The following is a 23,014-nucleotide window of genomic DNA, read 5'->3' as shown; positions in this document are numbered from 1 at the left end:
CTGTTTGGCCTTTCTATAGTCTAGCACAGTATCACAGATATGGTTTTAATAAGATTTTTTTTTTTAAATAACAAATAACATTTGTAGAGGCAACCTGGGATCATGGATAGGGAGCTTGTCCAGAGTTGGGAAGACCCATGTTCAAGTTCTTCCACTGATACATATTGTCCGTACCACCCCAGGAAAATTGCTTAAATATCTCAGGTGGCCAAGTACATCTCTAGGAGAGTAAATTGCAGAGAAGGTACAGATCTGAATTGGTAGTGTTCCTCATCAGGCGTTTTCTACCAATGAATACATGTCTGGTCCAGATAAGGAGCCAGAAAGCTACTCTAGTTACAGAGTGTTTGACGTACATTATCTCATCACGCTGTAAGGTAAATTGGTCAAGGAATATTCTCCTCAAATCATAGCTTAAGGAAACAAAAGCCTGGAGTGCTAGATCTATTTGTTCTGTGTCACACAGCTAATCAGTGGTAGGGATGATAACATCAAAGATTTAAAATTGGAATCAACCATAAAAGTTTATCTAGTCTAACACCCTCATTTTATAGGTAAGGAAACCAAGGCCCAGAAAGGGGAACCAATTTGCCCAAGATCTCACACAAGCTGAGCCCATGTTGGAACCCCATTGCTGTGGAACCAGTATTCAGTGAACATACTGCTTTATGGATATTCAATTTCCATTGAACCACCCAGCTTCCAGGGGAGTCACACACAGATGTTATAACTCAAGTGCAATGAGTGCCCTTCCCATTACATTGAACTGGTAGTGACAGTAAGCTTCCAGGACACTACCAGCAAGTAGTTAGTACATAGTAGGCATTTAATAAATTTTTTTTTAATTAAATTGAATTGAATTTGGATGAAAGCCTATTACTAATGAAGAACCTGAAATTCAAAGTCCTTCATGCCAATCACATAATTTGCTGTTTTCTTTGTTAGGTTTTGATTGAGATAAATATATCTACATATATATATATATATATATATATATATATTTCCCTATCACTGCAGCTCTTCCTTCAATAAGTTTATAGTCTAGTAGTAACACTTTGTTAATAGTCATTTGGATCTTTCCCACTACTCCTCTCTAACTATTTCTTTCATCTCTAGCCCAACAGTCTCACTATGCAAAGATTCTAGTCTTGATGCTGTGTGATTCTGAGGAAAGAATCAGGAAGATGTGGGTTCAATCTTGGTTATATCACTTCTGTGACTTTGGTCAAATAACTTTCCTGCTCTTGACCTCAGTTTTTTCATCAGTAAAATGAGGTGATTAGATTGTCATCATTAAGGTCCCTTCTAGCTCTGACAACCTGTAGTGTAAGATCTTCCCCATTTCTAAGTCATATGATACTGTGATGAAAGATAGAATTTTGAGCCCATGATCATTCTGGAATATAAGATTTGGGCCTTTTCCAAGTAAAATAACTGAGTGGCGCCTTCCTCCATAACTTCCAGCTTGGGAGATTTCACAATTACTTGGCTCCATTGCATCATTGGACTGTGGACTGTCGAATGTGTGGTACGAAAGGGACAATCTACCCTCCAGCATACATTTTCTTGCTGGGTCTGAGGTACTGCTATGGGAAATTTAGTTCCCAAAACTTTTCTGTTCGGCTACTCAGTCAGTTCTCATGGCTTGTGGGCACAGTATTGATTGCATCAAGCCTCCCCTGACCCACACATTTCTCTCTTTACCTCTTGTGGTTTCTTAGCACTCTGTACCATTCTTATGCACTAATTTGTATTATAATTATTTGTGTGTTTTATCTTCATTTTAATCAACTTCTTGAAAATGGTCAATATAGAAACTTATTTTGCTTCACTATGCATATTAGTTACAAAGGTTTTGTTTTTCTTTTATGTAAAAAACATTTTTTATGTATTTTTTTAAATATAAAAATAATGAAACAAACTAATTCAATCCAAGCCTGACAGCAGAAAATGAATACATGAACTTGGAAAAAAAACAAGAAACAAAAAAAAACCATAAACACACACACACACACACACACACACACACACACGCACACACGCACACACAGAATGAGGTCATGAAGCTGGAAGGGACCTCAGATCATTTATTCCCATTTTTCAGTTAAGGATACTGAAACTGAGAATAATTTACCTAAGGTCACACATGGAAGCAAGTGCCAGAACTAGGACCTAACCTAGGTCTGTTGACTCTCTCAGCACAATATATTGATATGTTTATTGAATGAATATTTGAATGTTTCATTTATACTTATAAAATGTTAGAGCAGGAAAGGATCTTAATACTCAATCTTAATGGTTCCTATTTATTTGTATAGTGTTCTAATGTTTGGAATGCACTTGCCTCAAAACCCACTGAAGAAGGTAGTACAAAGTTATTGCCCCTATTTTAAAGATGAAGAAACCAAAGCATAGAGAAGTAATGCCATCACATATGAGAATTGGAAGGAGACTTGGAAGATAAGATATCAGAACTGAAAGAAACCTTGGAGGTTATCCATTCACTTTATCTGGAAGCCATTAACTTTTTCATAATTTGATAACTATATTTCAGCATAATTGGTTTCCTTTGAAATCCCATTTATTTTATGCACTTAAAAGCATTATTCTGAGAAGAGGACCACAGGCTTCACCAGACTGCCAAAGAGGTCCAATATCCAAAAAGTTAAGAAACCATGTTTGGTCTAGTCAGCCCCACCTCATTTTACAAAGAAAGACATAAAAAGCCCAGAGAAATAAGGTGAGTGAATGGCAGAGCTGAAATGAAAATCTAAGCTTCTTGATGACTAATTCAATGTTCTCTCTAATATATCAGGCTCTCTAAGCTCTTTGGTTTCCTGTAGTGTCTTCGTACTACAAGAGTGATCGTCAAGATTCTGTTTGGTCTTGATAACGTGAACTACGTATTCTTTCCTGCAGATAACCCCAGTAAGGGCCTTGGTTTCTGTGGATGGTTGCTGGTGGCTATATCCTTCTTCTTCACAGTTATTACCTTCCCATTCTCAATCTGGATGTGCATAAAGGTAATGGAACATTTCTTTTAGGAAGCTTTAAAATGGGTTAGGTGGCCCCTTGTTTCGAATAGGTAGACTGTTTAATTTGTAGGTACGTTTGTGGCCAGGATTACTCTTTACTATGGGATCTCAGGATTTAGTCCAACCCTCTCATTTTTTACAAATGAGTCACCTGAAACTCAGACAAGGCAGGCTACTTTGCCCAACATACAGAGGTAGTAAGCGATGGAGCCAGGAGTCAAATGTAGTTCTTATGACTCCCAATTTAATGCTTTTTTCAATGTATCACTTTGCCTTTTATTCCTTGCTTTCCATTTTGAAAAATGCAATCCTCTACTACTTCTATGAAGTCTTAAGAACTTTTTCTGGGGCCCATTTAAAATTTCACCAGCTGGGCTACAGTAAGAATCTCTCGGGACTTTCCTAGAGGGGGCCCCTCCTTTGGCGTGAGGGATTGAAGAGTTTCTGAGATAGGCATTGGCACCATAGGAAGTAGTCAGTAATAAGCTGATAGCGTATTCCCTCCTCCACTTACTGCTGCAAATGTCAGAAGACCCACCAAATATTTTCCAACTTTTTTTTTGTTCCCCTAAACCAGACCTTTGTTTTTATTAGTACAGGGAACTCTGGGTAAGGAAACTACTAAATAAATATCAGCAACTGCTCTGAAACTTAGGGGTCTTAGAGTATTGCCTAGGGTACAAAGATGTAAAATTATTTGCCCAGGGTCATATGGCCCTATGTTTCAGGGAATGTTCTTGAATCCATGTACTCTCTATTGGGAAGAGATCTCTATTTACTATGCCACACTACTTCTCCAACAGAGAGCTTTAAAAAAGCATATATTTTCACTTATTTAATGTGTAACACTTGGGAAAAAACCAGAAGAATATGCAAGGCCTTAATTTTTTTTTCCTCTACTGACTATGTAAAAATAATCAAGCCCTGAATCATTGAACTTCCAGGTGGGCAGGACCTTTGATACTAGGTACTCTAACCCCTCTGGAAGCATGAGCCTCTCATGTAGTATCCCCAACAGTGGTGACAGGGCGAAGATATCCCCTGATGGTAGTTCTTTTGTATCTGAAGCCAAAATCTACCACTTCTCAGCCTCCCTTTTGCCCACTGCCATTCATCATCCACAGAGTCATGTAGATCCTTTGAATTGGCAGGGATCTCCGAGGTTTTCTACCTCAAGTCCTAAGTGAACAAGAATACCCCTTACAAACTTCTCCAACAGATGATCTCTTTGTGACTTCCAGTGACTCAATACTCTCCCATAGAACTTCAGTTCTAACCCATTAGCGCTAAGTAGAAACCCTGTTCCCTTCTTCCCTATAGCAACTCTCCAGCTATCTGAAAACAATGAGCCATGTCCCTCCTTCTCCCCTCTGCCTCTCGTCTTCTTCAAGTTAAACACTCCCAGTTCCTTCAATTTTACTTCTAGATTTTATCTGCTTAAAAAAGTAGCATGTGATGACTAAGTCACATAGAGGGTTGTGATCAGGGAATTAAACCATATAAAAATTTAAATTCCCTTTATTTTGTGTTTAGGAAACATTCATTACATGTCTGCTGCATGCAGAGCTCTGCACTAAGCATTCAGGGTGGTACAAAGAAAAGACATCATGAAGCTTATAGTCTCTTGAGACTTAATTTGCTGTTTTCTTTCCTAGATCATAAAGGAGTATGAGAGAGCTATCATCTTCAGACTGGGTCGAATTTTACAGGGAGGAGCCAAAGGGCCAGGTGAGTGGCAGCATCAGGAATTGTCTTTAGCAAAGAGGAACATTTTGCTTCAGTTTTCATCCATTCCCTTTAACTGCAACACCTGACACTTGTCCCCACTTCCATACTTGAAGAAGAGTCCTAAATCCAATTTGATTCAATAAATATCTATTAATGCCACCCTGGCATTATATCATGTATTAAGTACCTACTGTGTATAAGATGGGCCCATTGTTATTCAGCTATTTCAGAGTCTTTGTGACCCCATTTGGGAGTTTCTTGGCAAACATACCAGAGTGATTTGCCATTTCCTTCTCCAACTCATTTTACAGATGAGGAAGCTGAGGTAAACGGGGTTACATGTCTTGCCCAGGGTCACAAAGCTAATAAGTTTGTGAGGCTGGATTTGAACTGAAGAAGATGAGTCTTCCAGACTTCAGACCTGGTGTTCTAGACACTGTACCACCTAGCTGCCCAAGATGGGCTCAACATGTGTATATAAGACTTGGGGCTTAGTACAAGGACGAAAATCAGCAGAGTCTCTGTGCTTGAGGGAGCTTAGGGGAATCGAATGGAAGAGTCTCCCAATGCTAATAACTAAGTCAGAATGTGATAAATGTATTGAAGAGATCAGAGAGGAAGAAGAGATTGAAAAAGAGAGAGATCACTTCTGACTGGAAAGTGTGGGAGGAACACAAATTTAGGTAGAGAGGTTCTCTGAGGTAGCACCTCAATGGGGCCTGTTGAAGAAAAAGAAGAATTTCAGCAAATGGAGATGCAGAGGAAGTCTGTAAGGAGACAGCCACCCAGTAAGGCTGGAGAGAACAGGACAAGATCTGGAAACTGAGGAATCCAGTTTGACTAAAGTGTTGAGCTGTCTGAAATATGGCTAGAAAGACGAGGCCAAGTGGTGGAAGACTTTGACCAAGTCATTTAAATAATTTATGGCAAGAATAGCAGATCAAATTTGTATAAACACTTTGGTTTTTGCAAAAGCCCTGCAAGGTAGGTCATGCAGGTATTGTGGCAGGTTTGCAGAGAAGTAGCAGGCTCAGAAATGTAAAATTATTTGTCTAGGATCATGTAGCCAGAAAGTATTAGAGCCAGGATTCAAAAGCAGGATTTTTCCAAGTCTAGAACTCTTTCTATTAATCTACCCTGCTTCTTTTTAGACCAAAGGCAGCTTGGTCTTTTGGAAAGACATATCCAGACTGTGCCTCTACAACTATTTTATCTCAGCAGTTGATAGTGCAGTAGGATGGAGTCAGGAAGACCTGAATTCAAATTTGGCCTTAGATACTACATGGCCTTGGACAAGTCAATCTTCTGTCTGCCTCCTTTGACAGAAGTAGGAACCTACTTCCTAAGGTTGTTTTGAGGATCAAATGAGATAATGATTGGAAAGCGCTTAGTACAGTGGCTGGCACGTAGTAGGTGCCATAAATGTTAGTTATTATTATTATTACTATAATAATGGTGATGATGCTATCATAGATTCTGAGTTAGACTAAGACTGCCCCATGACATGTATAGAGACCTTTTAAATCCTTTCCTTACAACTACCCTGTGCAGTGAGTACAGTAAATGTTATTACCTCCTAGGATCTGACAGTTGGCAAGAATTGGAGCTCATGACTTCAGATTCCAAACCCAGTTCGATTCACCTGGTATACAATGATTCCCAAACTTTTTGGTCTCAAGACTTCTTTACACTCTTAAAAATTACTGAGGACCTGAAAGAGCTTTTGTTTATGTGGATTTTATCTATTGATATTAGGACTGAAAACATTTTAGTATTATCATGAAAATAATTTTGACTTCCTAGATACTCAGAAGGGTCCTGGGGACTCCTAGGAGTCCCTAGATCATACTTTGTGAGTCACTAGATAGTGGATAGTATGCTTGACTTGGAGTCAGGAAGAACTGAGTTAAAATTGCATCATAGACCCTTAGTAAATTGTGTGACCCTGGAAAAGTCATGTAACTTCTCCAGGCCTCAGTTTCCTCATCTGTAAAATGGAAGGGATGGATACAGTGACCTCAAAGTTCCCTTCTAGCTTTACATCCATGATCATCTCCTCTTTCTACTGTACCATTCTGCCCCCAGTAGGGAAGTGGGACCCATTTTGGCAGCAGAATGCAGTTATTGGACTTGTGTACTAGGAATATTACTTTGTCTGCAAAGAGTCATTTGGTAAGTGAAGGAGACAAGTCAGGGAAGTGCTACAGTAATCCTTAGGCTAGAAGAAACCAAGCCTAAACTATCTTCTCTTATTTTTTTTCCTCTTGTCCCCTACCCACCTTGACCTGTGATAACTCTTAGAACTTCCTTTTCTGGAGTGCATTTCCTACAGGGACCCCTGTAAGGGAGACTGATGCAGTGATGACTTTCCCAATAGATAGTTTTGTTTTGGGTTCTCAGAAAGACTCAACCCAGGAGTCTGGAGCATGGTCATGGAGCAGTTTCAGGGGCTCATAAACTTAGAGCCTAAGAGACCTTGGATGTTTTCTCATCCAACCCCCTCATTTTACACCAGAGAAAACTAAGGTCAAAAAAGAGGAAGTGACATAGACACATTCACACACTTAATGATTGGCTGAACTGGGGCTCTAACTCAGCCCTGATTCCTAGGCCAGTCCTCTTCCTACCATACCATGAGGACAGTGGGCTTGGCTCCAAGACCCAAGTTATTTTATCTGAGGAGTAGATACACAGCCAGCAAATATTAGACTTAGATCTTGAATCCAAGTCATGTTGCATATTGATGTGTAAACCTACCTCGTAGATGTGGAGAGTAAAACATTTGGGACCAGATATAGCTAATAATAGCTAACATTTATATAGCACTTCAAGGTTTGCAAAGTACTTTATGTCTCTCACCTCATTTTATTCTTACAGCACTCTGTAAGAAAAGAAAGAAGGAAATAGGTGTTTATCAAATGTGTACTATGTGCCAGGCACTGTGCCTGTCAACAACCCTTCGAGGTAGGAGCTATTATCCCCATGTTATAGATGAGAAAACTGAGGCAGACAAACTTTCCCAGAGTGATGCTGAGTCTTTATTTCAACTCAGTTTTTCCTGATTCTGTGCCCAATGCTCTATCTAATGTACCACCTGGTTGCCTCTAGAAGTCAAGTGAGGTAGGTACTATTTATTATCCTCATTTTACATATGAGGAAACTGAAGCAAAGAGGTTATATAACTTGCCCTGGGTCATGTGGCTAATAAATACACAGAAGAGCTAGCCAGATGTGTGAGATTCATTGCTTCAGAAGACCCAACTTTCTCCCACTGCTCTTAAGTGAAATTCACCCAGAAATATGACATCCCAAAGGTGGGGGAGTTTAGTTGTGGAATACAGTATCTATTGAAGTCACTGTTGACTGGTTTTACTTAACTGGTTTTCTTTGTTGTCTGGTAGAACTTCTTTTATTTTTTTTATTTTTTTATTTCTATTTTTATTTTTTTTAGGCAATTGGGGTTAAATGGCTTGCCCAGGGTTACACAGCTAGTAAGTGTCAAGTGTTTGGTCTGAGGCCAGATTTGAACTCAGGTCCTCCTGACTTCAGGGCCGGTGCTCTATCCACTGCGCCACCTAGCTGCCCCTAGAACTTCTTTTAGAAGGAAGAGGGGACAATAATATCTGGAGAAGACTGTCAATGTACAAACAAAGGATTTCAATAAAATTTAATTTTCAAAAGAAAAAGGGATATGACAATCTCTTGAAGAAATCAGAAAGGCACTGAGACTTGTCCAAGGTTCTTGGACAAGAAAAATGTATCTGTTGGTGGAGAATGGCCTTGCCCAGACTGGCCCCTCTGCATATCAGTCCAGATGTAAAATTGATCAGATCTGATTCTCTTCTGATTTAGTGACAGAATAAAGTCATTAGATGTCTCTCATTAATCATCCGGCTCTTTACCTTGCACAGGGCTCTTCTTTATCCTGCCTTGCACTGACAGCTTTATCAAAGTGGACATGAGGACCATTTCATTCGATATTCCTCCTCAAGAGGTGAAGTTTCTCTCCATTCTTAACGTTTCTCATCTGTGGGTTTCCAATGGAAAATGTGATTTGCTGTACCGTGATGCCCTTTTGTTCTCAGAGTCTTGACTTTTTTATTTTAGATTGCTTAAGATAAATTTTGTTACGTCCAAGCTGATGTTCTCAGCAACCCTCCCAGATAGAGAGGATTTGGGACTGTTGTCACGAGATCAGAATTTTAGCTCATAAAGGACCCCCGTGGCTGTTTGTCTAACCCGTAGCTGAAAACAGACTCCTTCTACAGAATAGTTGATGTGGTTCATGTCATCTCCATCTAAAGATCTCCAGGGAGGGGAAGCCCGTTACCTCCAGAGACAACTCCTTCTAGCCCGCTTTGGACAGCTCTGATTTTTAGGAAATTTTCTCTTACGTCAAGGTTAAAGTGTCCGCATTAGACAGAAGACAAAAAAGAAACAACAACAAAAACGGGCTCAGAAAGGAAATCATTTGCCCAAGGGCACACAGGGAGTTGTAGCTCATCCTAGAACGTCGAGGGTCTTAGAATGGAAGGAAGGACCTTAGAACGTAGAATTCTTGCGTCTAGAACTGGAAGGTGGACCCTAGGGGTCATATAGTCCAATCTCTTTAGAGAGGTTAAGTGACTCGTCTAAGGTCTTACAAGTAATAAGTAGCAAAACTAGGCTTGAAACCTATATCCCATGGTGCCAATTTCCCTGCTCTTTCTACTATGCCACAGCTTGCATTTTATATCATTTTAGAGAGAGTTGAACTATCTGGTCCAACCCCTACATTACGGGTGAAGACTGACCCAGGACCTTATCCCACAGGTTGTGATTTACTCATAGCTAACACAGTGAGCTTCACTTCTCTTTTCACCACCCTGTGGTGAGCTTATGACAGCAAAGAGATACAATAAGAAAGAAGGGGAGGTTGGGAAAGGAAGACTACCTCTGAGGCCACAGTTTTGGGGGTCAGCGACTAAATCTGTTCCTTTGCCTACCATTTAGCCTTATTCCTTGAGCCATAGGCAGGGAGCGTCTTACTGAGCAACAGTGAAAGGCCCAGGACTAACCTTCTCTTGATCTGTCCCCAGCACTCTGAGCAGAGGGATTGTTCCCAATGGAGCCCCTTTCTGAGAGGCTAACCTAGCTCTGTGCACGCCCTGACACCCTTGAGGTGGGTTACTCTAAGCTGCTGCATTTCAGTTGCCTTTCCTGTCCTCAGGAGACTGATCAGTGTGCTTGGCAAAGACTTCTACTTTCTTGTCCCTAGTGAATTTACTCTGAATTAAGGTAAACATTCTGCCTGAGATAAACAGTGGGCTGAGGCAATGGAGGCAGAAAGAATGTTAATATGGATAAAAGTCACATTTGCAAAGATTTCTTTTGAGTTATAGGCTCACAGATGTAAAGCCAGAAGAAACCTTAGATTATTTAGCCCATTTTATAGATGGAGAAACTGAGGCCTAGAGAAGTTTAAGTGACTTGCCCAAGGTCATACTAGGTAGTAAGTGACAGAGGTTGAATTTGAATACAGATTCTCTGATTGTCCCAGTCCTGCTGCTCCTATTTTATTCCAAGAAACCTCTGAATCTATATTCACAAAGTCATAAATTATGGGTTATTAGTGGGATCGTTGCTTTGATGCCCGATTACGTGATTATTTTATCATCACCATTAAATTGATCTATATTGTAAAATCTATGTGACTAATGTTACTATTAATAATAATAGTAATGCTTCCTCGGATTTATAGAATGTTTTAGAAAAGCAACAGTTAGAGGGACTGAAAGGGACCTTAGAGCACAGAATGTGAGATCATCAAAGGCAGAATATTTTAGCAGGCAAGGAATTTAGAAAGGAGAATCATCTATAAAATGTGAAGTACCGACCTTCCGCCCAAGGTTGTTATGAGCAAAGTATGTCATGAACTATAAAACTTTCTAGAATGTGAACTGTCATTTCGTCTCCTCTCAATGAAATGAGGTCGGGGCAGATGGCGGTTTTCCCATTTTACAGATGAGGAAAGTCCCTGAGACAAAAAAGTGTCCTGACCAATCCAGAGAAAGTTGAATCCACTGAAATGGCACTAGAAAGACCCGTCGTCTCCCCAGACTCACAGAGCAGTCAGGAAGGGCCTTAGAAGTCATCTGGTCCATCCCATTTATTTTATAGTTGAGGAAACTGAGGTTTCAGGAAGAGAAATGACTTGCCCAAAGTCAGCTAGTCTAGACTTCTTTGTCGATGGCCTTTATTTCTTGGGCTTAATTCTCCCCTTTGCCCATTTTGTAGGTGAAGTCAGGTCTCCTTTGCTAGTTGGGTGGAAGGCTACAGAGGGACTTCCTCTTCTTAGGTGAAGAACCATTTCCACCTGAAGCCACAAGCCTAAGTAATGTGTACTTTGGCCATTTCCTTTTAGAGTAATTTGGGTGATGCAGTGTTTTCCTTATTGCTAAATTGCTTCCTTAAAGAAAATTGTCACATAGGATGAAGTGGGGCAGATCATCATACTCTGTGGTGGAGTCCTCCGAATGAGGAAGATAAGAGGAGATAATTCTCTTCCCCTTCAATCTAAGAGATTTCTTTCCTCAGAAAAGATTAGGTAACTCACACAAGTTGGAGCAGGCTGCAAGTCTTCCACTTTTTTTTTTTGTCAGAAAGGTGTGAATGTGCTGGCTTATGTTTCCCATCTTCTTGGTTGTGATCCGGTGCCAAGCCAAGTTCCCCAGCTCTATCCCACCCCTCCTCCAGATAATGCTGACATTCCGCAGCTAGAGATAATAGGAACCTTCCCTACCTTGAGGATTCAAAGAAGTACTTGGAGACACTTAGCCTGGAAAAGCCTGGGGAGGGATGGGGACTGGCAGAACTAAAAGCTATATGGGAACTCGACGAAGAAGCAAATTCAGTCTTACTAGAAGACAAAACTTATGGACCATTAGGCTAACCAGCCTCCAGAGGTTGATTCCCCTCCTTGGAGTGCTTAAGGCTGGAACTGGACAAAAACTCAATTGAGTATAATCCCAGAGGAGGATTTCAGCTTAGGTATGGTGTAGAGATTCTATCCTTTGTCCCCTATGAAAATGCAGGTGCTCCTTGTTGATTGAATAATATGATAATCATAGCTCACATTTCCACCCATCAGTCAATCAACAAGCATGCATTAAGCATCTTTTATATACCAAGCCCTGTGCTAGGTTCTGAGATACCATACAAAACAATGAAACTGCCTTTACTTTATGGAACTCAAAATTTGCTAGCATTTTAAGCCTTACAAAATTCCTTTTCTCACAGTAACCCAGGAAGAGAAGTCTTACATTTAGATAAGAAAACTAAAACTCGGGGAGTTGAATTGCCTTGTCTGGTATAACTGGGACTAGTAAGTGTCAGAGTCAGGATTTGAACTCATGTCCTCTGATTCCTAGGCTGACTGTCTTGCCACATGACCTCAGAAAATGTAAAGGACCGAATAATTTCTGTCACCTTAGTTCAACTAGCATTATTAGCTCTTGCTAAATAGGCACTAAGGAGCCAAAGTTGAAAAATTATTCAAGTTCCTGCCCTCAAGGAGCTTACAGGAATGGAAGACAGGGAGGGGGAGGACAGAGAGCAGGGGGGAGGGGAGATATGAGATGAACACAGATATAATACAAGGAGTGTGATAGGGGTGAAAAAGAGATCCAAATTGCCCTAGGAAATTTTGAGGGACAAAGGGCAACAGTTCTCCTTGGCTAAAAATGATGCCCCCTTCTCATCACCTCACATCTGGACTACTGAAATAGCCTTCTGGTTGCTCTTTCTGCCCCAAGTCTCTCCCCCACTCCAATCTACCTCTCACCCAGCTGTCATAATGTTCTTCCTAAAACACAGGTCTGACCATTTCACCCCGCTATTCTGTAAACTTTAATGGCTCCCTGTTACCTCTAGGGTCAAATATAAAATCCTCTCTTTGGCTTTCAAAGCCCTTAATTATCTATTGGGCCCCTTCCTCCCTTTCCAGTATCCTCACACCTCACTCCTCTCCATATACTCTGATCTAGTGACACTGGACTGCATACTTTTCCTCATCCAAGTCTGGAGGCTTTCTCTCTAAATTGATCCTCCTGGTTTCTTTCAAGTCTCAGCTAAAGTCTCACCTTCAAGACTTCCTCAGTCAGTCTTCCTTAATCTTAGTGCTTTCTCTCTGCTGCCTGAGACAAGGAATTATTGCCAGTCTATCCTGTATAGATCTTGTGTGTACGTAATTATTTGTAGGTTGTCTCTTCCCATTAGCCTGTGAGCTCCTTGAAAACAGACACTAATTTTTGCCTTTCCTTGTATCTCTAGCACATAGCACACTGCCTGGCACGAAGGAGGCCATATCTTCACCAAGTAATAAAAGCTAGTCGACTGATTTCTGACTGGGGGAATAATAATAATTATAGCTAACATTTGTATAGCACTTGTTATGACTAGGCTGTGTGCTAAGTAAACAACAAAGAATTCATGGAAGAGGTCACACCCGAGCTTAGGCCTTGAAGGAATAAAGGGATTGTACTGGAAAATCACTTTTTGGTTTTAAAAAAAAGTGTCATTCGTTATTTCCTGCAGCATACACTTAAGATTTTTCTGTTAGGTTAATGGACATAAAGTTCTCTTTTTTCTTCCTGTAGATTCTCACCAAGGACTCTGTGACTGTCAGTGTGGATGGAGTGGTCTATTACCGTGTCCAGAATGCTACGCTGGCGGTGGCTAACATCACCAATGCCGACTCAGCCACTCGCCTCCTGGCACAGACCACCTTGAGGAATGTCCTAGGCACCAAAAATCTCTCTCAGATCCTCTCTGACCGAGAGGAGATTGCCCATAACATGCAGGTTGGTACAGCAGTTGCCCTTTCTGGTCTAATCATTAATCAGAACCTGGTCTGTCACTTTCCTTTCCCAGAGTGGGAATTAAAACAGGCTTTGGAAAAGAGGGTAGAAGGGCAGCTAGGTGGAAAAGTGGATAGAGTACCTGCCCTGGAGTCTGGAGGACCTGAGTTCAAATCCAGCCTCAGACACTTGACACTTACTAGCTATGTGACCCAGGGCAAGTCACTTAAGTCTAGTTGCCTCATATTAAAAAAAAAAAAGAAAGAAAGAAAGGTAGGGTGGAGGGGACAGGACGGTTGGAAAGCCCCAGAGTCCTTACCCTGAAATGTTCTCCCATGTAGCTGCCAAACTGCAAGGAGAGGATTTTGAGAGAGTGTTTCTTGTACTAATGACTTTTATTAGCTCCTAGGATTTAAAGCTGAAAGGACCTTTAGGTGTTACATAACCCCTTAATTTAACAGTTGGGTAACTGAAGTCCAGAGAAGCCACATGGTGGTAGCGGAAGGAGCACTGGACTTGGAGCCAGAAGACCTAGTCAGGGGTGTTCTGTGAAGTTTGGATTCAGTCAAAGGGCTGCACTTGAGGACCTAGAGGGCCCTGACCTAGGTTAATTCTTAGCTATTGGTACTTGCTACCTGTGTAATCTCAGGAGCTTAAGAGTGCCTCTCAGGGCTTCTATTTCCTTATTCATTAAATCAAAGGGTTGGCCTAAATGATCTTCCACCTCTGACCCTTTGACTCAATGATGTAGATCTTGATCAACCAGTTCATAGTAGTAACCAAAAAGAATTTCCCACTTGTAGGGATATTCCCCTTTGGTCATGAATTTCTGTGAATTGAGGTTGGCTGGTCCTCAGGCAGCAGCCACTCAGATCTCTTGTCAAGACTCAGATGCAAAGCCCTTTCTGTATAGCATCAGTACTTTGGATCTATGTTCTTTCCAATGTGGAGATTCCCTCCAAGCAATCAGTCAAATCAATAAGCATTTATTAAGAGCTTACTCCATACCTAGCCCTATGCCTGTGATAGATTGCAGCTCAATTTTTGTCTTTTTGTCCTGTGTGACTCTTGCCTGTAGTTTCCCATAAATCCTCCACAGAGTTAGGGTTAGTCCATCCAAAATGCTAGAGGCTTTCCTCTAGATTTCTTGACATCACAAAATGGTTTTCCTAAAGCATGACTCTGACTGCATCACACTTTGCCCCCATCCCCACCTGCCATTACAGCTTCCTGTTAGATCCAGGATCAAATATTCAGCTCGTCTGTTTGCCTTTTAAAGCTCTTCACAACCTGGACCCTTCCTCCCTTTGCAGTCTTTGTATACTTTATTTCCTTCCATTAGACTATCCTTGCTATTCCTTGTACACTGCTCCCCATCTCCCATTTCTGTGTGTTTTCACTGGCTGTCCACCATTCTTGGAATGTTCTCCCTCCTCACTTCTTTTACAAATTTGCTTAATTCCACCCTCTATAAAATTTTTTTACCAATATTCCCTCCCTTCCCCCATTGCTGGTACCTTCCCTCTCAGATTACCTCCCATTTTCACTGTATATATCTTATTTTAATACAGTTGTTTTCATTTTGTCTCTTCATTAGAATATATTCTCCTTGAGAACAGGGACTGTTTTTGCCTTTCTATCTCTAGGGCTTAGCGCATAGTAAGTGTTTAATAATTAAGTCCTGGCACATAGTAAATGCCTAATTAATGCTTGTTTATCCACAGCCCATGGTCACATAGAAGTGTCAGGAATGGGAACGGAATCTGTCTTCTTAATTCCACGTCCAGCACTTGGGCCACTATACTATGTTGCCTCTTGTTTTACAATTGAGGAAACTAAGGTCCATAGAGGGGAAATGACTGCTAATAGGTTACAAAGGTAATTAATGCTGAAGATGGGGTTAGAAACCGGGTCTCCTGACTCTCAACTTAATCATCCCTCCCTTGTTCCATATGCACAACGAACAGACTAAAAGCTCTGCAATCTCCTTTTCCCCTTCTCAGCCTCCAATCGCCCTCCTTTCCCATAGCAAGGGCAAGAGTCCCAGACTGTCACACCTATGGGACTTGACATCCATCTCACGGACCTTTGCCCCACCCCTTATTTTGTATGCCAGGACTTTGGGCAAATTCACCTTCATTCCTTTTGTCCCCAACAGGCCACTCTGGATGATGCCACTGATGACTGGGGGATAAAGGTGGAGCGTGTGGAGATTAAAGATGTGAAGTTGCCTGTGCAGCTGCAGAGAGCCATGGCTGCAGAGGCTGAGGCTTCCCGGGAGGCCCGAGCTAAGGTAACCAACAAACCACCCTGACTCTCAGGATAAGAGAGCAGCTTTGCTCAGGCAGAGGTCTCTGCTGCTTTCCATCACATCTTCCCTGAGATCTTCTCTCTCCTCTCTCTGTTTCATGCCTTTGCCCACCTCATCAGTCATTGCTTTTCTTGCTGCCCTTTATGCCAACTCCCTCTGCAGCACTGTAAGTCTTACAAAGTACTTACCTCATGACCCCATGGTAAAGTAGATCACACAGGGGTTAGGGTTCCCATTTTAGAGATGGAGAAACCAAAGCCTAGATAAACTTGTGTCCTGTAGCTCTTTAATGTCTAAAGCACTTTCCTTATAACGTCCTTGCTAGGAAAGTAGCATAGGAATTATTGTTCCCATTTTACAGATGAGAAAACTGACCCTGGGGAGAAAATAAAGTTTTCAGACCTTACCCCTGGTACTGGAGATGGCTATAACCTGCTTTCTTCAAAGTAAAAAGCATTTATTTCTATGCTAATGATAACGAATGCTGTTTCTTTAGCACTTTCCTCACAATAAATAATCTGGTGAGATTCTGAGTTCAAGAATTATTTTCACCATTTAACAGCTGATGAAGCCAAAGTTGAGAAAAAGAAAGTGACTTGCTCAGAATCCCCTGGCCTCTAAGTGGCTGAGTTTGTCTCATGACTCCAGATCCAAGCAACTGTGTCTGACTTAACAGTGAGCAATGAACCGCCTCTGGATTTGGTCATTGTGAAGCCAAGCACACACCCTGGTTGAGTATTAGAGAGGACACAGAAAATCATCCCACTCCTATTCAGATGACAGCTATTTGCTTAATTGCTGGCTTGGGAAATCAGATTTGTGGTGGTTTTCTCGGAATATTTCTTGTTCCTTTCTCCCCCCCTCCCTTTCATTCCATTGTTTTTTGTTTTTTTTTCTATGACATATTGAGTCTGATTCACTTAGAATCCATAGTGCTTATAAGAGCAATGAAAGGATTCTTAGTTGTGGGAACCCCTAGGCATTAACCTAACCAGATGCCTGATAGTCAGAAGTTTGGTTCTCATAGAACTTAGGGCTGGAAAGGTCCTTGGAGAGTGTCTGGTTCAAGCCTTTTATTTGGTAAATGGGGAAACTGAGGAGGCTTAGAAAGATGCAGTGCATTAACTAGGAATACTCATGGTAGTAGTAACAAAGCCAAAGTTTTCCTACCTGTGGGGATGTTTCTTCTACAAAGGGTTTAAAAATCAGACTCTTGAGAGCATAAGAATCCTCACTGGAATGGATAGTCCAACCTGACCTGTAGCATAAGGTTCTCTATATATAACGTCCCTGACAAGGCATCATCTGCTTGAACCAGCACCACCTGTAGTCTATGTTGAAGAAGACCTAACTGTAACATTAAAGCAGCTTCTTCTAAGGGTCTCTTGTTTTTAGCAAAACCCTTCCTCATTTTGAGCCAAAATCTGCCTCCCTGAGTTAGAATTCTTAGCATTGGTTCTAGTTCTACCCGCTGAGGTGTTCTAACCCCTCTGGCGCATGATGAATGGTTCTACAGAGGTGTAAAGACAGGTCCCATGTCTGTTTCTTCACATAAGCCTCATGCCTGGAAGGTACTCCCTCTTCCTCTCCTTCAATTAATCAATATTTATTAAGCATTTACTGTGTGCTAGGCACTGTACTAAGTGCTGGGATACAAAAAGAGGTAAAAGACAGTTCCTGCCCTCAAGGAGCTTACAGTCTAATGGGGGAAACAACATGCAAACAAATAAATACAAGGCAAGCCACATACAGGATAAACTGGAAGTAATCAATAGTAAGAAGGCACTAGAATTAAAAGTATTTGGGGATGGCTTCCTGTAGAAGGTGAGATTTTAGTTGGGACTTAAAAGGAAGCCATCAGTGCACTGAGTCAGAGGAGGGAAGCTGTTCCAGCCTTAGGGGGAGAGCCAGAGAAAATGGCTGGAGATAAGAGATGGAGAATCTTGTACACAGAACAGCCAGGAGTTACTGGATCCAAGAGCACAGGTCAGGGAGTAAGGTCTCTGAAGACTGGAAAGGAAGGAGGGGGCTGGGTTATGGAAGGATTTGGATGCCCAACAGAGAGCATAGTTTGTATTTGATCCTAGAGGCAATAGGGAGACACTGGAGTTTAAGTAGAGGATGGTGACATGATCAGACCTGCTCTTTAGGAAAATCCCTTTAATGGCTGAACAGATCCTAGAGTGGGGAGTACTCCCCATTCATCATTCTTAATCTTTCATGTCTCTTCCCATAAGCCATTTCTTCCCTGAATCCTTCTCAAATTACTTCTTACTTATTTCTGATCCATAGCACACAACAAAAATCTAAACTGCTCCAAGGCAATTTCATTTTTGTCTTTTACCCTCAAGCTTCCAGCATAGTGCTTTTCACTTAGTAATTGTTTAATAAGTGTTTATTGAATTTATTTATTTACTTTTTGGCACTAGACCAGTGATTTCATCAGTAGAAGATTCCCCCAGTATGAAACTGCCTATACCAATGTAGACTGGCATCTGCATTGCAACTTCCCATGGTAGAGTTGCCTGGGACTCAGGTGGAGGCTAAAGACTTGCCCAGGGTCATGGAGCCAGTATGTGGCAGAGCAGGACCTGAACCCAGGTCTTCGACTGTCATCTGCCACAGTGTTTTCTCCAGGCTAATCATCCCCTGTTTTTTCATGGTTCCCAGTCCTTGCATCATTCTGGTCACCTTTTTCTAGATAAGCATCAGCTCGCCAGAGTCTCACTCAAATGTGTGGCCTGGGCATTTACCCACAACTGATAACAAGAAGGCCTGTTTGTCCTCCCCAACATGCAGGTTGAATTGGTTTCAACCAAAAATATTATCCCAAGAAATAAGCTACTCTCAGAACCCTGAAGCTTTAATAGTGAGTGACCTATTAATAGAGTGATTCTATTCAGTAATGCTTTAGTATGTGTGGACTCCCCATCCTCTGCTCCTAGTGCTGTGGTGAATTGATGCTGGGTAGTGGGGTCTATGTAAGCCTTTTCAGCTTTAAGGTCCTGATAGATGGGGAAAATGAATCCCTCAGGGGTGGGAAACCTGCGGCTTAAATTCTTTCTTTTGCAAAGAGAGATGGTCAAATGTAATAGGAAGAGCTCTGACCTTGGAGGAGGGAGGCCTGAGTTTCCATACCAGTTCTCCCTGACACTAGCTCTGTGACCTTGGCCAGCAGTCATTTCCTCCCTCTGAATTTCAAAGTCCTCATCTGTAAAATGGAACAATTAGTATTTGTACTTTACTGAACCTCACAAGGTGGTTGTGAATTATGAACTTGTCAAATCTCAGCGATAGAGAACTGAGAGTTGTTATTTGTGATGTAGTAGATTCAGAAGACGTGGATTCAAATCATGACCCTGATGCTAATTGTGTGACCTTATGTGAATCATGCTACCTTTCTTGCCAAGGCCCCAGTTTCCTCTTCTGTGGAATAAGAAAGTTGGACCAGGTGATTTCTAAAATTTCCTTGCAGCTCCAAACCTGCAGCCTCATCATTTGACAGTAAACAGACACCGTACAGTGAGAACACGAAGAGATCCTAAGCAAGCCGGCTGCCAGCGTGTGGGCCACTGCTCAGATAAGGATGAACTGACTAGGTGCTTCATTCCTGTTCTTAAGTGACCACTGCCTTTCTTGTGCTCCAGGTCATTGCTGCAGAAGGGGAGATGAATGCTTCTCGGGCCTTAAAAGAAGCCTCAATGGTCATCACTGAGTCCCCGGCGGCTCTTCAGTTGCGCTACCTGCAGACCCTGACAACCATTGCTGCGGAGAAAAACTCAACCATTGTCTTTCCGCTGCCCATAGACATGCTTCAGGGCCTTACAGGGATAAAGCACTAGGCTTGCCTGGGACTGGGCAGAACTGAGCTGCCCAGAAGAAAGGCTGAGCTGGGGAACCAAAGTAGCCTTTAGTCTGCAAAGAGTGAATGGGGTGAGGAGCTTTCATCCTTCCTCCTTCCCTTTCTTCTCCTTTCTGTCTTGATATGCTGAGTTTGATGTGCTTAGACTATCTAGTGATTATAAGAACAAGCCAATGAGTCATTAGCTTTGGTGACTTTTGGAAAAGATCAGACAGCTGGAATATTTATGATAATTTACCCTTTTCTTTTTGTAGCGCAGACACCTCTTTTGGTTAGGTCCTTCCATTGCTCATTTTGGCAGCCCAGGGAAAGGGCAAGTACTGACTGACCTTCCAATCATCCTTCCTCTCTCCCCTTTCCCACATTTACCAGCTCAGTCTAGAAAGTGATATCAGCACATAATGAAAACGCAGAGTATTAGAACATGAAATGGTAGAGCTGGAAGGGACCTTTAGAGATTCTAAGATGAGTATGTTGGACCAAATGATCTTTAAGACTCCTCCTGGTTCCAAATCTACAATCTAGTCCAACCCCTTCATTTTACACGGGAAAAAATCGAGGCCTAGAGAGGAGAAAAAATTTGCCTAAGGCCACACAGTGAGGAAGTAGCAAAGCCACTCAGATCCTAGGTCTCCAGACACCCAGGCTGGGGTCCTTTCTGCTCAACAGCTGTTGCATCCTGCTATAATAGAGGGTTCTATTCCAAACCCTACGCTAGTTATCTTATAGGAGCCCTCTATTTAAAGGACAATTTCTCAGTGGTCCCTTTCCCTGACCTCCCCTGTTGAACTCAAACCATATTTTGAACTCAGTCCCCTTTGTTGAGAGAGGCCTCTTCACCATGGGGAAATACTAGAGCTTCAGTCCCTGCCCTTGATACTAGAGATGGCTATATTCTGCTGCCTTGAAAGACGTCACTAGGCTCTCGTTGCCACGGCTGCAGACTGGTAGTCATGGAGATGATAACATCAGAGCCCCATTTCTGCCATTCAGAAAGATTAAGCTAACCTTTCTAAACCTCTAAGACCTTTTATGAATCTGCCATCGTTTCTGTCTTTTGCAAAAAGAAGTTTGTTTTTTAAAATTGACCAGAGCCTCTTTAGTGAATGAGCAATGTGTTGACCTTCTTACAAAGCAGCTGAAACCCCTTCCCAGAAGTGCTTTATTATCTCAGACTTGCCTATCTTCAAGCATCAGGTTTAAAATATTTTTGTATTCTGATTTTTTTTAAATGAACCTTTCTCTAACTTCTATAAGCCAACTTTTGTATATCTCTTTCTGTACCTTTAGAACACAATGTGGTTGTCTTAAAAAAAAAAAAGTTACAGGGAGACCATGTTCTTTATAGATGTCGTAGTTTGTGTTATGTATATACCACAGTGAGGTGTCCTTGGTTTGAGAGTACTTATGGAACAATTTCCCTTACCCATTATAAGGATATGCTGAGGGTTCTGTGGGTGGGAGCAGCCTCTCTATATGTTCATTTTACCCACTGTTAGATTTAAGGACTAATGGGGGAGGGCCTAGGGAGTAACCTCTGGAAAATAGAAGTTTAAAATATGCATCTGAAAACTTCAATTCCATTTCATCTGTTTGCTGGTTCTCACTTTTTTTCCCCATCATGTATTTCACACTGAGAAAATGAGTTAATACCTAGTATTCTTCCCACTGATAGAATAGGAAGTGGTTTTTTTCACACTTGCTCTGAGGCTTAGGGCTAACCTGGAAACATCCTAGGGTGGAGGCTTCTTTACACAAAATCCCCTGTGCTCCAATTCTCAAGTTTAGACATAGTCATTTATTCCCCTGGCCGATATACCATCATTTTTTTTCCCTCCTTATAGTTAAAGTTTTTTTTTTTTCATTTGTGGGTCTCTGGGCTTTTTTCTTCTTTAAATATAGAACACAAAATTCATAGATATATTTTTTTTAATTTAAAGTTTTTATTTTTTTGTTACCCAATTCTAAAAAGGCTTTCCTACCCTACCCCATCCTCTCACCTCTTAAACTGATCTGTCGACCAAATAAATTATATCCTGGCTGTGTGTTCATTTCTCTGTCTCACATTTGCGAAGTTTACTATTTTCCCTGGTTGCTTTAAATCTAGATACCAGACTGTCTTCCCTTGTCTGTTTTAGAGGTATTACAGAACAATTGCTTTGGGTGGAATAGCTTGTTAGGGATTGGACTGGAAGCTGAAGATGAAGGATTCTCCCAAGGGGGCCTTAATAAATTATTGTGTGCCTCTCTTCCTGGTCCTGTTGTCTTTTTGTCTGTGGCCATCCATGATGCACATAACATATTCTGTAATCCCTGCTACCTTGAAGGTTGAGGCTGGTGGATTTGTTGAGCTTGGGAGTCGTGAGCTGCAGTACACTAAGGCAATGAGGTGTCCTTCCATTTTAAGTCTGGCCTTAATAAGGTAAACCCTTCAAGGTTAACTGGGAGTGTGGCCAAGGTTGCCCCAGTTGGAAGAAGTGGCTCATTTTGAAAATGGAACAGGTCAAAGCTCCCATGGCAGTCAGAGTGGGAATGGGCCCATGAGTAATTCAGTACTTCTCATCTAGGGGAGACTCAATCGTTAAAGAAAGGACAAGGGGTACACCACCCCAAAATCCTGAGTGTTCTAGTTTTCCAAATGTTTATGAATGCTAATGACCAAAGGAGGAAGAAACTTGGTTTAACCTCATCTGGCATAATCCCTAAGAGCTCTGAGCCTATTACATATGGAAGGGACCTTAGAATAAAGAAGATCAGAACTTGGGCCTCAGGAGAGAATGTTAGAGCTGGAAGGGACCTTGGGGATCATCTCATCCAACCCCTTAATTTTATAGATGAGGAAACTGAAGCCCCAAAATGTTACATGCTGTAGGAGATGTGAAAACCTTTTCAGCTTACTTTGGCTGAGGCAGAATTTCCTTTTCTACCCTCCCCAGTTACTTAGAATCCTTTCAACTACACCAAGATGATATACAATATGATCTGCTTTCCTAACTAATCTCATTCCTCTTTCTGGACCCAGGGAATAAGCTCCCAGCAACTAGAAGCAAAAATAAGCATCTGCAGTCTTTGAATTGAACTTCCTAGATGTTTGCTGGCTCCTCATCTTTCCCCCCCTCTTGTATTTCCCTGAGAGGAGTAGTGCCTGATATTCTTCCCGCTGACAGAAGAGGCATGGTCTATTTCACGCTTCGTCTGAGGCTCAGGACCTACCTTTAACATCCTGGAGTGGAGGTTTCTT

General features: G+C 41.6%; 1 protein-coding gene across 2 annotated transcripts in view; it reads left to right on the top strand.

Moving 5' to 3' along the window:
• The window catches only part of LOC114047131 (erythrocyte band 7 integral membrane protein), a 43,557-nt gene extending 21,535 nt beyond the window's left edge, over positions 1 to 22,022 (top strand). For both annotated transcript variants that reach the window (XM_027867885.1, XM_027867886.1), the window contains 6 exons: positions 2,920 to 3,023; positions 4,691 to 4,763; positions 8,675 to 8,757; positions 13,400 to 13,603; positions 15,759 to 15,893; positions 19,559 to 22,022. In XM_027867885.1, the coding sequence (XP_027723686.1) occupies positions 2,920 to 3,023; positions 4,691 to 4,763; positions 8,675 to 8,757; positions 13,400 to 13,603; positions 15,759 to 15,893; positions 19,559 to 19,753 (794 nt within the window). In that variant the 3' untranslated portion in view covers positions 19,754 to 22,022. The remainder of the gene's footprint in view (positions 1 to 2,919; positions 3,024 to 4,690; positions 4,764 to 8,674; positions 8,758 to 13,399; positions 13,604 to 15,758; positions 15,894 to 19,558) is intronic.
• Positions 22,023 to 23,014: the final 992 nt, after the last annotated feature.

This window comes from Vombatus ursinus, unplaced genomic scaffold (genome assembly GCF_900497805.2).
Source record: "Vombatus ursinus unplaced genomic scaffold, bare-nosed wombat genome assembly UNPS02014786.1, whole genome shotgun sequence".
Lineage (NCBI taxonomy): Eukaryota > Metazoa > Chordata > Mammalia > Diprotodontia > Vombatidae > Vombatus > Vombatus ursinus.
This window is presented reverse-complemented; position numbering and strand designations above follow the sequence as displayed.